We start from the raw sequence: 13,883 nt of genomic DNA, 5'->3' as shown, positions 1-13,883 counted from the left end.
GGCTGCTTGGGTCTCCTGACAACTCTGAGGAATTCTGACCAACAAGCAGAAGGCAGTGGCTGGAGGAAAAGGTGTTAAGGAAGAGCTAACATGAATGTCTTGAGAAATTTCAATGTCAGTCAGGAGAGACCAGGTTATTCTTTCAAAACGACTCCAAAATCTCAGTGGCTCAAAAAACAAAATTTTAGTTCTTGCTCATGTCCATCGCAGGTCCATCTTGGCTCATGGCAATCACAGAGAGCCCAGGACAGAGAAGGAGATCACCATCTCGGAAGCTGTCAGGCTCCTTGTCAGAGCTCTGGCTCATTGGCCAGACTGATGACATGCCCACCCACCCCCAGGGGTGCCCAGAAGGCATCGTAACACTAATGACTACACAGCTTACTTCCAGCATATTTTCTCTATAACAGTGGCAGCATTATTCCTTTTTCCCTCATTACAGTTCTCTCATGACATTATTAATGTCATATGCCAGACATCTGTAACATAGGCAGAAAATCCCAAAGCGTAAAATAAAAATCACCTGTAAATCCAGTATCTTACACTAAAACATTAATAGGTTTTATTTTATTTGTTCAGTCTTCATTCTAACCAGAGAGATCTCCTATCATGTTTCTAGTAGTCGTCTAGCACTGCATCAGATTCCTGAACCTTTATTAAGCCAATTTCCTGTTTTTAAACCTTAGGTTTAATTTATTTGTCTTTGCTATTATAAACAATATCATGTTGTATATCTCTGTAAATAAGTCAGATAGTTCCAGTTTTCAACTACTTTTAGTTGCTACTGAATCTGTCCCGGGCTGTGTTTTTACATTGGGAAAGTCTTATTTCATATCAACTGGACTCTCGTACTCTGCTAATAATTGGATTGTGAACATGAAAAGGACACTGAGCTAATCTATCTGTGACTTGGTTTTCTCATTAGTACAATTGGATTTATAGTATTCAGCGTGATGTGGGATATTATAGGCACGTCTCAAATAAATGGTTTCTTTATTGAATAAGTTTGGGAAATGTTGGATTCCATTCTTTTCACCTAGAGATATGAAGAGCTTTGAACTTAAAAGGCTCTGAGTAGTGCTAGAATGAGGAGCCCTGCTTACCTAACTGAGGATTTCCCAGACATCACTTGAGAGTGAGCATTGTCTTTGAGGCACACTTAGAAATCCTGCCCGACAGCATTCTGTGGTCCTGCAATTTGGGGAACACTGATCTCCAAGACTCCTTCAGTTCTGGATTCATGCAGACACTCCTGGGTTGCTCAGAAGAACTCCCCTGCTCTTTGGCTCACTATTGCTCACTATTCTTGACATGGTTCAGGAAGCCTGAGCTTTGGTTCTGTTTCCTAGAATTGAAGAACTGACCTGTGGTGGGATGGTCGAGCAGGTCCAGGAAGCCTTTGGCGAGACCATGACCTCCGTTGTGTCTCTGTGTGCTCGTTACCCTATCGCGTGTGCCAACAGCATTGGACTTTTGTGCACCATACCTTACACCAGGTAAGCAAGGAAAGGCTTTTCATTGTGTGTATGTTACACCACAAGGTAGTTGATTAAATGGGAATATTTTTTAATTAAAAAAATTGGATTTTTTAGTTTTGATTATCCAGTGACACTAATCACTCATTAAATGAGCTCATCTCCTGATAGACACCTAAAGTTACTATGTAAATTACTGATTGTTGAGTTCCTACATGATCAAAAGTGGATCCCCATTAGGGATTATATTACGTTGTCAAAATGGAGAGGTTTGAAGGAAAGAAAAATGTTCCTGGCAGATTACTTATATATTAGGCAAAGTTTTTGCATATGCACACTTATTTCTTCTCTTAGTTACTTGGTTAATAGTTTGGAGATGTCAAGAACTCATGCAGTCATTCTTTGAATCCTCTTATGGTAAAATGTTTGGTTTTTTCTTTTTATTATTATGGTGACCTTGTGTTGATTCCTTCGAGTTTTACTTTGCTATTCAGTATGAACTAACCAGAACTTGAAGTTCATTATTTATGAAGGAAATCTCATTCTAAAAAATTTCTGTGTTCAACTTACACATGGTCGTATCCTAAGTTCTGTGTAGACACAGAACTCTACTGACATGTTTATGCCCCTTTGATAACCTGAATCTTAAGTGAGAAGTTCCTGAGGGCCGGTCGGTTACATTTCTTTTCTTGACCCTTTCTGCCTGGCCCAGGAGTGAGGAGAAGTGCCTGGTACGCAGTGGCCTTGTTCAGCTTATGGATCGACTGTGTAGCTTGAGCAGTCAGACCGAGTCCAGCTCCAGTGAGAAACAAACCAAGAAGCAGAAGGTGGCCACTATGGCCTGGGCAGCCTTCCAGGTGCTTGCCAACCGCTGTGTTGAATGGGAAAAAGAAGAAGGTAAGAAGCAGGATTCCTCTCTAACGCATCAGTTTCTTCCATCAATATGTTTATTAAGTATTTGTGCTGGATGGGAGAAAGAAAGGCTATATTAAATTACACAGTTAAATTGGTTTAATCAATTAATGATTTCCTGGGAGCCTCTTCATTGGCACGGTTCTGTGAAAACTTACAGCTACACTGGGCATTAAACAGCATCCTAACCTGGAGGACGTTATGCTAAGTGAAATAAGCCAGACACAGAAAGAAGGATACTGTAATGATCTCCCTTATGTGTGGAATCTGAAAAAGCCAAACTCCTAGAAGCAGAGAGTGGAATAGTGGTTGCCAGGGTTTGGGGTCAGAGGGAAATGGGGAGATGCTGTTCAAAGGGACAGACTTTCAGTTATAAAATGAACAAGTTCTGGGGATCTAATGTACAGCATCGTGCTTGTAATTAATAATACTTTATTGTATTGTAAAAAAGTCTTTTGTTCTCACCACGTACACACACACACACACACACACAGAACGCTAACTATGTGAGGTGATGGATGTATTAACTAACTTGATTGTGGTAATCACTTCACAGTATATCTGCATATTAAATTATTATGTTGTACAGCTTTTTAAAAAGTCACATTCTACAATCTGAATATATACAATTATATTTGCTAATCATGCCTCAGTAAAGCAGAGCGGGCAGGGAGGGACAGTAGGCACTGAAAGGAGTACAGTAACCCCAGGAAATTGAAGGCATCTTTTATCTCCTTCCTGTCAGCATTGCTAACAGTGTCCAAATGAATATTTTTATGAAATGTTTTTTTCAGTTGCACTTTTGAGGTGCAATTTCCAAATTATATTTTTTAGTCAGCAATCCAATTTAAAAAGTAAACTTGAAGGGTAACATCTCCATAATATCCCAGGTATATAGCTTGTTTGTTTATCCATTCACTGTGCATTTTGTTTTCTTGAGAGCCAGCCATAAGATGAATGAGGTATTGTTCCTCCCCTAAAAATTATGGTCCAGTTGGGGAAGTAGACCAATGCCATGATCAAGGTGCCCACAAAGTGCTGTGGGAGCGGAGCGTAGAGGTTCCCACAGACCAGCTGTGCTAGGAATCAGGCAAAGCTTCCCAAAGAAGGTGACATGGAAGTTCTTCTTAAGGGATGAAGAAGACTTCCCAAGCAGAATGAACAGTAAATAACAAATAATTTTTGTGGCTTTTGCAAGAGATGCTTGAGGGAGGCTCTGGAACTTATAGTGAAAATGGAAAGATCCAAAAAGGTCTTTTATTTTGTTGGAGAAGAGTTAAGGTGTGAGTCAAAAATCAAGATGTTCTCCAAAAAAGAAACAGACTCACAGATACACAGAACAAACCACTGGTTATCAGTAGGGAGAGGGGAAGTGGCAGGGGCAAAACAGGGGTAGGGCCTTAAGAAGTATAAACTATTATCTATAAAATAAGCTACAAGGATATATTGTACAGCACAGGAAATATAGCCACTATTTTATAGTAACTGTAAATGGAGTATAACCTTTAAAAAATGTGGCTCACTATATTGTACACCTGTAACTTATGCTGTACATCAACTGTGCTTCAATTAGAAAAAAAATCAAGATGTTTTCATTACAGTAAAATGATACTTCTCTGTCAATCAAAGTATGTTCCTGGGTTTTGTGTGGATTAATTATATTCAGTTTTAATTAAGAATAATGTCTTTCCCCAGCATTGAATCATTTTTCAAGTTACTGTTACCTTTTTTATGTACAGTTGTTATCTAATGAGGAGATACTAATTGCTAAGAAATACTGAGCAGTTAAAGAAGAATTGGGCAAGGGGGGAGCTTTAATGCAGGGAGGCCAAGGGGCAGGACTCGCCACACCTGCCGGCTCGCCGTGGCGTCCTGGGGTTTTCACTGTGCTTTGTCTTTCTTGAACTCTGAAGGTGGTTCCACAGAAGCTGTGCACTCAGGTCTGGCCCGTCAGGTGTCCAGCCTTCTCACGAACCATCTTGCCCGAGCGACCGAGTGCTGTGGCAACCAGGCTGCGGGGAACGACGCTCTGCAGGATGTCCTGAGTCTTCTCAATGACCTCTCGAGGTGCGGAAGGCCCGCTGGAGCGGGGGGTGGGGGGAGGGAGGTGCTTCTCCTCTGAATGCTTGGGGTTCCTTTGGGTGGTGGTTGTCTTTAGAAACATCTAAATCACCGGGCTGTTCTGAAATGCTCCTGCCTCAGGAGAGACAGGAGAGTAAAGTCATTGAAAAACAACGTTTAGTCACAAAATGTGAAAATTATTGAAGTGAAACCTACATCACAAAATAATATATTTGCTTTAATACTTTGCTGGCAACAGCTGCCAGCCTTCTGAGTCAACGCGGTTGAATTCAGTAACCAAAAATCTTTCTCCTCATTCTAGCAAGATTAAAGAGTGATCCATCAGGACCTGTAATTAATTCATCTTCTCATGCTGTGTCTTAAAAAGAAGATATTCTGTGGAGGTTTAATCACGTGTGAGCTGTGAGGCTCACAAAAGCTTGTCCACTTCAGGCTGCTTATTCTTTGGTTTCTGCCATGGCAGGTCCCAGACTGTTGAGGCCAGTACAACACTGTATTATCTCTTTAATCTTAAAGCACTCCTTAAAAATGAATAAAAGACTAAACTAAAAGCCTCCTCGTTTGGGTTTCCAAGTCTTGGTGCTCTGTGAATCGTGCTGAACTATAGGATCTCGATTAAGTTAAACGTCAGGGATCAGAAAATATTTAAAAATCTTTTTAAGTATTATTGGTCAGTTATGAGCTTTCATCAGATGTTCACCAAAAAACCTCGATTCTTCTTCATAAAAACATATTTCTAAATCCATGTCTTCCTCACAAAATCTGAAATCAGCAGTTTGTTTAACCTCATTTAGGGAACTCCTGCTTCTGAATTTCTGTGGCTCAACATTCCCAGCGTTGTGTGCCTTGTCTTCCTCCCTCTCCAGGAGCCACATAGGAAAAGCCATCCTGAGCCAGCCAGCCTGTGTGTCCAAACTCCTCTCCCTGCTGCTTGACCAGCGCCCATCCCCAAAGCTGGTTCTTATCATTCTTCAGCTGTGCCGGGCAGCGCTCCCGCTCATGAGCGTGGAAGACTGTGGGAACGTGGAGCTCCCACCCTGGAGCTACTCCGTCCCCTCCCTGAACAGCGAGCAGGAGGATCCCAGCGACCCAGCGTCCAAGATCGCCTCCTTGCTCTTAGCAAAGCTGGCCGATTACGTGGTCCCAGGTGAGTAGCCTCCTGGACGGAGAAAGGCCCTGAGGCACTGTGCTCCCCGTGATAAAAGGGAGAGAGGAGGCAGGAGGGGCAGAGCCAGCAAGAGGGAGGAAGAGAAATTCCCAAACCAGTGCTCTCCCTGTACAAGGTTGCTGCGCAAACAACTTGGTAGTTTTTCTGTTTACTTAAAGGATGTCAGACAGTCCTTTCTCCAACCGCTTCCGAACCCGACACCACATTGACAAAAACCAGTCCCAAGAGTTCCTTAAAAGGAGATAAAGATCCTGGAGAAGAGAGTGAAGCGGTGGATGGCAAGCTCTCTATCTTTATCCACAAGCGGGAAGACCAGTCATCCCACGAAGTTCTCCAGCCGTTACTAAGGTGATGCTTGTAGTAGCTGCGTGTCTTCAGACGCTAGCCCCGTGGCAGGCACTGTGCTGAGTAAGCCCCTTACAGGTCTCAGCGGTCTCAGCCCTCTTACCACCCCTGCGAGGTAGTCACTCTTACTCTCACCCTGTTGTTACACATGGAGAAACAGGCAGAGCTGAAATGTGGATGCAGTCTCCCTGACCTCAGAACCAAGCTTTTAACCACAACTCTACTGTCTCTCCAAAACAAGCAGAGAGTGAAAGCCCCATTGAGAAAGTATCATTTGTGTCCAGCGGAGAGTCTGCAGTGTGACTGGGGCTCTGAGAAGGAATAATGCAGCTTCGTTTTCAGTTACTGGCATCCTTCAGCCATTGGTAACTTTAGGGATACCATTGACTATGAGGTGAAGAAATAAAAAACTAATTTAAACCTTTAATTTTTCAAAGTATGAATGGTATGATGGCTCAGAAAGGAAGTTAAAGGATAATTATTGCCCAAAGATTACGAACCTACAGGGCCCTGTTAGTGGAATCCAGGACAGCGGGAGGGCCTGCCACAACACACAAGGGAATTTAGAAGAGGTGTTGATGTCTCCGATGGGAGAGTCCTCTCTTCAGATGAGTGATTGGATGATGGTGTCATCTACATAATTGTGTCCCTTGTCTGCCCTCATGGCAGCTGAAAGCACTAACGGGCATGGACCAAGCAGGGCCAGGGCAGGTCAGCACTTAGATGAGGAAATCTCCAAGAAACAGTCCTGGGCATTGCAAAACGTCATAGTACAAATTTGGTGACAGATTTTTTTGGAGAGCCAGGTTTATGAGGCAAGGGGAGCTGAATTATTAGAAAGAAAGATCCACTCTTTCTACTTACACCAAGGCACGAATCCAAGCTGTTAAAATCCCCTCACCTAGGGATTTAGCTCACTTACCAAGGCCTCCTGTGTGCCGGCCTTCTCTTTATTTTAGGTTCAGATGGTCACATTGTTCAGCTCGTAAATTTGTGTGTCATTTTCATGTCGGTTTTTAGTTATCATTATAACTCAAAAAATAGCTGTTGTTTTGATCCCTAAAAGTGCTGTAATTAAGCAATAATGAATCATTTCCTTTTGAAAAGTTGAGTCTCACTGTGGATTTGAAAAGTCTGTTGTGCATATAATGGACTATTAGCAGGTTGTGTCACGGCCTGCAGCCCCGCCTTGACCGTGCCTGTAAGATCGTTGCCTCTTTCTGCCTTCCCATTTTAGCAGCTCAGAAGGACGGCCCTTCCGACTTGGTACTGGTGCCAACATGGAGAAGGTGGTGAAAATGGACCGAGACATGACAAAGGTAACCCCAGTGTGGAGGAACCTGCTCTGACAAGACACACAGTCGAAGGACATTTGCCATGCTCCAGGTTTTCAGGAGGAATTTTTTTTTAATTTCAAGTTCCCACAAAGAGGCAGAGTGAGAAAGTGAAGTTAGTGGCTTAACTGAGGCCATTTTCAAGAGAACTAGTCAAAATCAATTTAAGTTAAAGTTAAATCATTAAAGTTAAAAGGTAAAAGAGAGCTCTTGGTTTTGACCTAGGAATTTTCTTTTCTTTTTTTTTTAAACATTTTTTATTGATTTATAATCCTTTTACAATGTTGTGTCAAATTCCAGTGTTCAGCACAATTTTTCAGTTATACATGAACATATATACATTCATTGTCACATTTTTTTCTCTGTGAGCTACCATAAGATTTTGTGTGTATTTCCCTGTGCTGTACAGTTTAATCTTGTTTATCTATTCTACAATTTTGAAATCCCGTCTATCCCTTCCCACCCTCCGCCCCCTGACCTAGGAATTTTCTTAGCTCTGTTAAGGAAGATTCACAACCTAAAAATACTTTAAAAGTGATCATAGGGTAAAAGGCTAAAAGAGTAATAATAATAGATAAGAAATAAAGACATATAGCCCATAAAAATATAAAAATATGCCAAGGCTCACAAATTACACAATAAATAGAGGAATGGAAACAATAGTAGCATATCATTTTCACCTGTCACACTGATAAAGTTAAGAAAGACTAGTGATACCCATGACTGCCGAGGTGAGGGTAAACAGGCATTTTCAAATACCCAGAGACAAGCGTGTTCTTCACAGTTCTGTTTGAAAAAAAAAAAGAAAATAGAATATCCATGTGCCCATAAACAGAGACTTTTAAAGAAACTGTTACATTCATCTAATGAAATACTGTACAACTGTAAAAAATAATCAGGTGGATCTAGATATGTAGACATGGATATTCATGATATGATAACAGATGAATGATATCAGTTATCAAAATTCATGATGTCTTGGTAACTGATAAAAAGAAAGCAAAACTGTGTATAATGGGGAAAAAAACAAAACAAAACAAAACAAAAAACTGTGTGTAGTAGGGACCTATGAGTGTGTATGTCAGAACCTGCATGGAAGAAATTCTAGAGGACTAACAATTACCTCTGAATAGTCAGGATTTGGACAAGGGATGTTTGTGGAGATTTTACTTTCTACACATAATTTTTTAATATTTGAATTTATCAAAATGAGCCTGAATTGCTTTGACAGTTGGGGGAAGTAGATTCTTAAAAGCATCAAGCTGAGTGAAAAAGAATATCATGAATGTCTTCACACTGCCCCCCAGGGTGGCTGCTGTGAAGTGATCACAGAAGAGGCGGCCGCTGCTCTGCGGAAAGCAACCAAGTGGGCACAGTCGGGCCTCATTGTCAGCGTCGGGCCACCCGTGGAATCGGTCAACCCAGAGACTGTGAGTGGACTGTCCACAGGGGACAAAAAGAAAACCGCCCAAACCTCCATTTGCCGAGAGAGGAACTCCGAACTTGCCAGGTAGAACCTTTCACAGGAACGAAGCTTACTTAGTAAATGGCTCATGTTCAGGGTTTTAATTTTACATCCTCCCCTTGACCTCCTGGAAATGAGGACTGAGGGCTCAAAATGCCCATAAGTTGTAGTTGTTGCTCTCAAAGTCAGGTTGGCGAGTGATGACCGTCCAGGTGGATCGAGGTTGTGAGGGACGAACACGGTGGCGCTCAGCGCTGAGTTGGATGTCTGTAGCCGGAGGGTCATCTTTTTGAGAAAAGGTCACCACCAGGAACATCAGCTACAGTTTTTTTGAGCAGTGATAGTAAACTCTGGCCTTGCTGCCTTTACTTCTTCCAAGCGATGCTTGTCACCATCCCAACTGTACACAGAAGCTTTCTAGTTGGAGAAAGGATGAATGAGGGTTGCCCCTGGGTGTTCATGTGAGGTGTTCTGTACCTGCTGGCCAGCAGCACGAACAACACAGTATCTCTCCTTTATCCTGATGTCTTATATACACTTAAAGTTTGAGCCATTGTTTTAAAGGCTTCTTCAGTTACCAGAAAGAATGGGAGTCACTGAAACCCACTTTTTTCTGATATAAATAGAAATGTTTCCGTATGATGCTAACCCTGGAGGCCATTTCTCTCCTGTCTTCACCGTCACTGGGCAGTGACACTTTTCCCTGTTGACGCTTGCAGGACTGACCCTGTCCGACCTTTCATCAGTGGGCATGTGGCGAACAGCATGGCTGCCGAAGTGATCGCCTTGCTTCATAGCTTGCTGATGGCACCTGAGTCAAACGCTGCTCAGATATGGACCACGACAGCAGAGAAGGTTAGTACACAGTTACTGCTTAACTGAGGAAGCCAGACAGAAGTTAATGTTCTCTTCTAGCAAGGAACATTTTAATAAAGAGAGATTTCCCCCAGATTGGCCAGATAGACTCATTAACTGTGTTTCTTCTGAAGTTTGCTTTGATTTAGCAATTTCAACTCTGTTAACCTACATCTCCTGCCACTGCCAGTTCTGACTTCACAGAAGACAGAACAGTATTCTCAGGGAAAGAATGGTGCTCCTTGTTTCTCCTCCTTGCTTATGTGTACCTGGTACTGACATCAGAAAATCACACAGCCTCGCTTTACTGGATCTGTTAAGTGTACTTACTAAGTCCTAAGGAGGCCCCTGTGTGATTTTCACTCCCTGAGTGCTCTGTCAGTGATTCATCTCTAAGTTTCATGAAAACTAGAGTTCAGTAATCAATTTCCCTTTTCCCACAGTCATTCTTCAAGTGAAAACCTTCTAACATGTCCTAAAGGTAATGGGGTTGAGGTGTAGGCAGTGTGACGCGATGGTTTTCCTTCAGATAAATTTTTGCTTCATTTTAAAGGTTTTTTTCTAACACAGTGTTTGATTATCCCATAGTTTGAGGTTGGTATTTCCCGTTCTATGTAATTACATAAGGCAAATAGGGCAAGAATGTTAGGGGTTACACCTGATAGTTATTTCACCTCTCCTATATCCGGAATTCTTTTAGTACCTGGTACCCAGGCACTTTTGAAAATACTGCATCACCCCGAGGATCACAACCACCAAAGCCTCAACTCCTGTTGCTTGGGCTGCTTCTTATATTTAGGTTTTGTCTCGTGCGCTGATGTACATTCCACAGCTGGGGAAATATGCAGAAAGCATTCTGGAAAATGGCAGCAGTAGTGGCCGAAAACTCGCCAAACTTCAGAGAATCGCCCGCCAGGCTGTCGCCGCACTGTGTGCACTTGGAGGCTTCAAAGAGACAATCAAGATAGGGTCTGAGGTTCAGGTAACCAGCCACCATTTTCTTAAGGCATCACTCTCCCCTGTATATCAGCCTCCATTGTTTAACTGATCGGCCGTAAGACAAGTATCAGCCACCCAGCTGGACAGAAATCCTTGTTCTTTCGGGCTAAGAAACTCATGAATTCTAGTCTACACTGTGCTACAGATTATTCAGATATTGGTACAGTACTGTATAATGTTAACTGCAATACTTGTATCCTGCGGTGTCATTAATATTGGCAATATTTTAGAATTGGAAGTTTGAATTTATATTGTATTGTGATCACCTTGATATAAGGTTTAGGACCTGTTATTTTAACTCGTGTTCACAGCTTGGTGTCTGTTACAGTAAACTATGACTGTAATGCCGATAGTGACAGCTATAAATTTACTCTTCCCACTTGTCACATCAGTAATTGCTTTCACCATCAGAGCTGGCAGGTAGGACTAATCCATCTGTGTCTCTAGGTTTTAGGTAGAGGAATATCAGGAAGCATCGGAGTGGTGGCTTCTATCAATGAACAGGAAGGTATAGCCACAGTCAGATTCCCACCCATAGACTGTAGAAAGACTTCGCAAGCATCAGACACATTGACTATTCCATTGTCTAGACTTTGTGTTCCAAGATCAGAGGTAAGGTGATTTTTAAATGCATCATAAAAATGTCACTGCAAATGGTAACCATACTGTAATGATTAATAATGGACATACACATTATAAAAGCACAAATACTTGGTTTTCTTAAATTTTACTTGTGATGTTTATTTATAGATTGGGCATAATTACTTAAGAGTAACATTTGTGTGAAAATTTTCACCTAGATGACAAAATTCATTTCTTTGGTTAGGAATATTCCACAGTGTTCCATATGTTTAATTGTTTTGGTCTAGTTTGCAATTTTCTGTATGGTGATTTGATTTTTTTTTAATGAAATTTTGAAAATTAACTCCAGATAATAATAACATCCTCATTTCTTATAAACTAACTACTTGAATTTAACTTTTTGCCATGCCCCCCCCCCGCCCACCGCCATCAGGCATTGCCTCTTCATAAACTGTCCATTACTGAGAAGGTAGTACAGGCAGTCCAGTCCATGTTGCTTCCTCAGGAGGGAAGTCTCTCTATTCATACCTCACTTCCTGCAACAGGAGATGGGTCAGCTCCTGTGATGGCAGTCGTTCGGCTCCTGGCTGAAATAAGGACAAGGTGAGCGCCCTCCAAAGATCCCCTAATGTGCTGAGGTGGTGCAGGCCCCAGAGGCAGGGGTCCTTGGTGGGCCCTTCTGCTCTGGGCATAGTGGGTCCACGGTGTGATGTTCATGCCAAGCTGAGTAACAGAAACTCGTCTCTTATGCTACATTCACTACAGTTTTTGTTGCATTCCCCGAGTTCTGCAATTTTGGGTGCGTTCCTCAATTTCTGCACTTGGAAGTAAAGTTTAGCTGTTTCCCTAAGAAAAGAAGCACTCAGAATGTAATACAAAGTTCAGTAAAAGAACTTTGTTCTGTCACAGGAATTCTTCTGCCACTTTGCTTTTTTTAAAGTGGTTCAGACCGCTCCAAGTGCACATACCTATATGGTCCATTACTTTCCAAACTGATGAGGAAAAAATTAGCCAATGTTCACCAGTATTGTGTTGGAAAGAAAAACAGTCTTTTCCTACAAATATGTTTATTTACCATTAAATAACAGCAACAGATTTCTCTTTTGATAATGAAATTTCTCGGAAAGTTCTAGTATGTATTTTGAATCAGGTGAGAGAGATCATTGTACAGATTTTCTAAGCGTTTGGATCCCTCTTGTTCCCAGGTCGTTACTACTGCCCATGGGGCACAGTTTAGGAAAAGCTGTTAAAGAGATGATCCCGCTTCTCACCTGGCACTTGGTGTCTCCATTTAGAGAAATGGCCACCATCTTCCCTTTTCTGATTGCACACAGTGTCAGCAGTTACTATGTGGGAAAGGGAAGTTAGTTATGTATTTTGAAACGAGTCCAGCTCAGAAAAAAAGCAAGAGGAATGGGGAGTTTGAACCTGGTTTAAATTAGGGGATGAAATTGATTGAAATGTTTTTCACAGTTGACTTTTTAGAGAATGACCATTGATGACTTTGAAATATTATAAATCTTTTAACATTAAGAGCATGCCTGGTCATGGCCCAGCTTTTAGAAGACAGCTTATTTTGTGAAGAATTCATACAGCAGTGTCCAGCAGCTGTTGAAGTTCTTAACCTGGTAGCCCAGGAATGCAGTGCTGGTGAGTGCCTGTTGCTTTCCTTTTTACTCTATTTTATTGAGTTTTATCAGCCCTTTGACAGTTTGATAATGGAATGTTAACTGTTTTCATATACACATCAAACAGCTGAACTCAAAATACAACACTTATCGCGATTTACTTTCATTTCAGATCTAGCAATGTAAACAAAAAGGTATATATTGATCTATATGCCAAATAGGAAATCAGCACTTTTCAGTTTAACTTCTGGACCATGTCAGTGTTTTCTTTTCCCCTTTCATACTAATTGCCTTTATTTCTCTATTAGAATTATTTATGAGCTATCCTTAGAGCTGCAGATATTTCTGACTATTGTCATTGGCTACATTTGAATTCAGAGTCAGGAGTTGGCACTAACATCCATCCTTGTGTGTCTGCTTATGGAAAAGTTCAAACAAATACAAAAATAGACTGTTTTTGTATAATGAACCCTCATGTTTCCATCATCGAGTTTCAACAGTTATCAACTCCTCACCAAGCCTGTTTCATCTACACTGCACCCTCCTGGATTATTTTTAAACAAAATTTTAGATACTCTGTTACTTTATCCATAAATATTTTCAAATGTCTCAAAAATAAGGACTCTTAAAATAACCACAATACCATTATCACATCTAAAGAATTAACAGTAATTGTTTAATATTAAATATCTAGTCAGTGCTCAACTTTCTAATTTTCTCATAAAGTCATACTTGTTTTTACAATTGTTTGCTTGAATCAGGATCCAAATAAAGTTTGTCCATTGCAATTCATTGCTGTGTCTTTTAAATCTCCTGTAAAATATAGATTCCTCTCAGTATCTTTTTTCCCTTGCAGCTTATTTGTTGAAGGGTTTCCCGCAGTCTAGATTTTGCCCTGTGGTGTCATTTAACATGTCCTTTTGTCCTTGAATTTCCTGTAATTTGGTAGTTTTCCTGAGTATTTTTAAGTGAAAAATTTACCTTATGTCTCCAAGGATGTAATTGGACTCTAAATGTAATTGTTCACAGTTAGATTAG

The 13,883-nt window shown here is 41.2% G+C and overlaps 1 protein-coding gene across 10 annotated transcripts in view; it reads left to right on the top strand.

The window, feature by feature from the left end:
• The window catches only part of HECTD4 (HECT domain E3 ubiquitin protein ligase 4), a 164,631-nt gene that overhangs the window by 98,015 nt on the left and 52,733 nt on the right, over positions 1-13,883 (top strand). For all 10 annotated transcript variants that reach the window (XM_074355855.1, XM_074355854.1, XM_074355850.1 and 7 more), the window contains exons 33-44: positions 1,350-1,496; positions 2,188-2,372; positions 4,301-4,454; positions 5,336-5,616; positions 5,796-5,985; positions 7,220-7,301; positions 8,624-8,826; positions 9,501-9,636; positions 10,436-10,618; positions 11,083-11,247; positions 11,651-11,820; positions 12,752-12,867. In XM_074355855.1, coding sequence (XP_074211956.1) covers positions 1,350-1,496; positions 2,188-2,372; positions 4,301-4,454; positions 5,336-5,616; positions 5,796-5,985; positions 7,220-7,301; positions 8,624-8,826; positions 9,501-9,636; positions 10,436-10,618; positions 11,083-11,247; positions 11,651-11,820; positions 12,752-12,867 — 2,012 coding nt within the window. The remainder of the gene's footprint in view (positions 1-1,349; positions 1,497-2,187; positions 2,373-4,300; positions 4,455-5,335; positions 5,617-5,795; positions 5,986-7,219; positions 7,302-8,623; positions 8,827-9,500; positions 9,637-10,435; positions 10,619-11,082; positions 11,248-11,650; positions 11,821-12,751; positions 12,868-13,883) is intronic.

Source organism: Camelus bactrianus, chromosome 32 (assembly GCF_048773025.1).
Source record: "Camelus bactrianus isolate YW-2024 breed Bactrian camel chromosome 32, ASM4877302v1, whole genome shotgun sequence".
Classification (NCBI taxonomy): domain Eukaryota; kingdom Metazoa; phylum Chordata; class Mammalia; order Artiodactyla; family Camelidae; genus Camelus; species Camelus bactrianus.
This window is presented reverse-complemented; position numbering and strand designations above follow the sequence as displayed.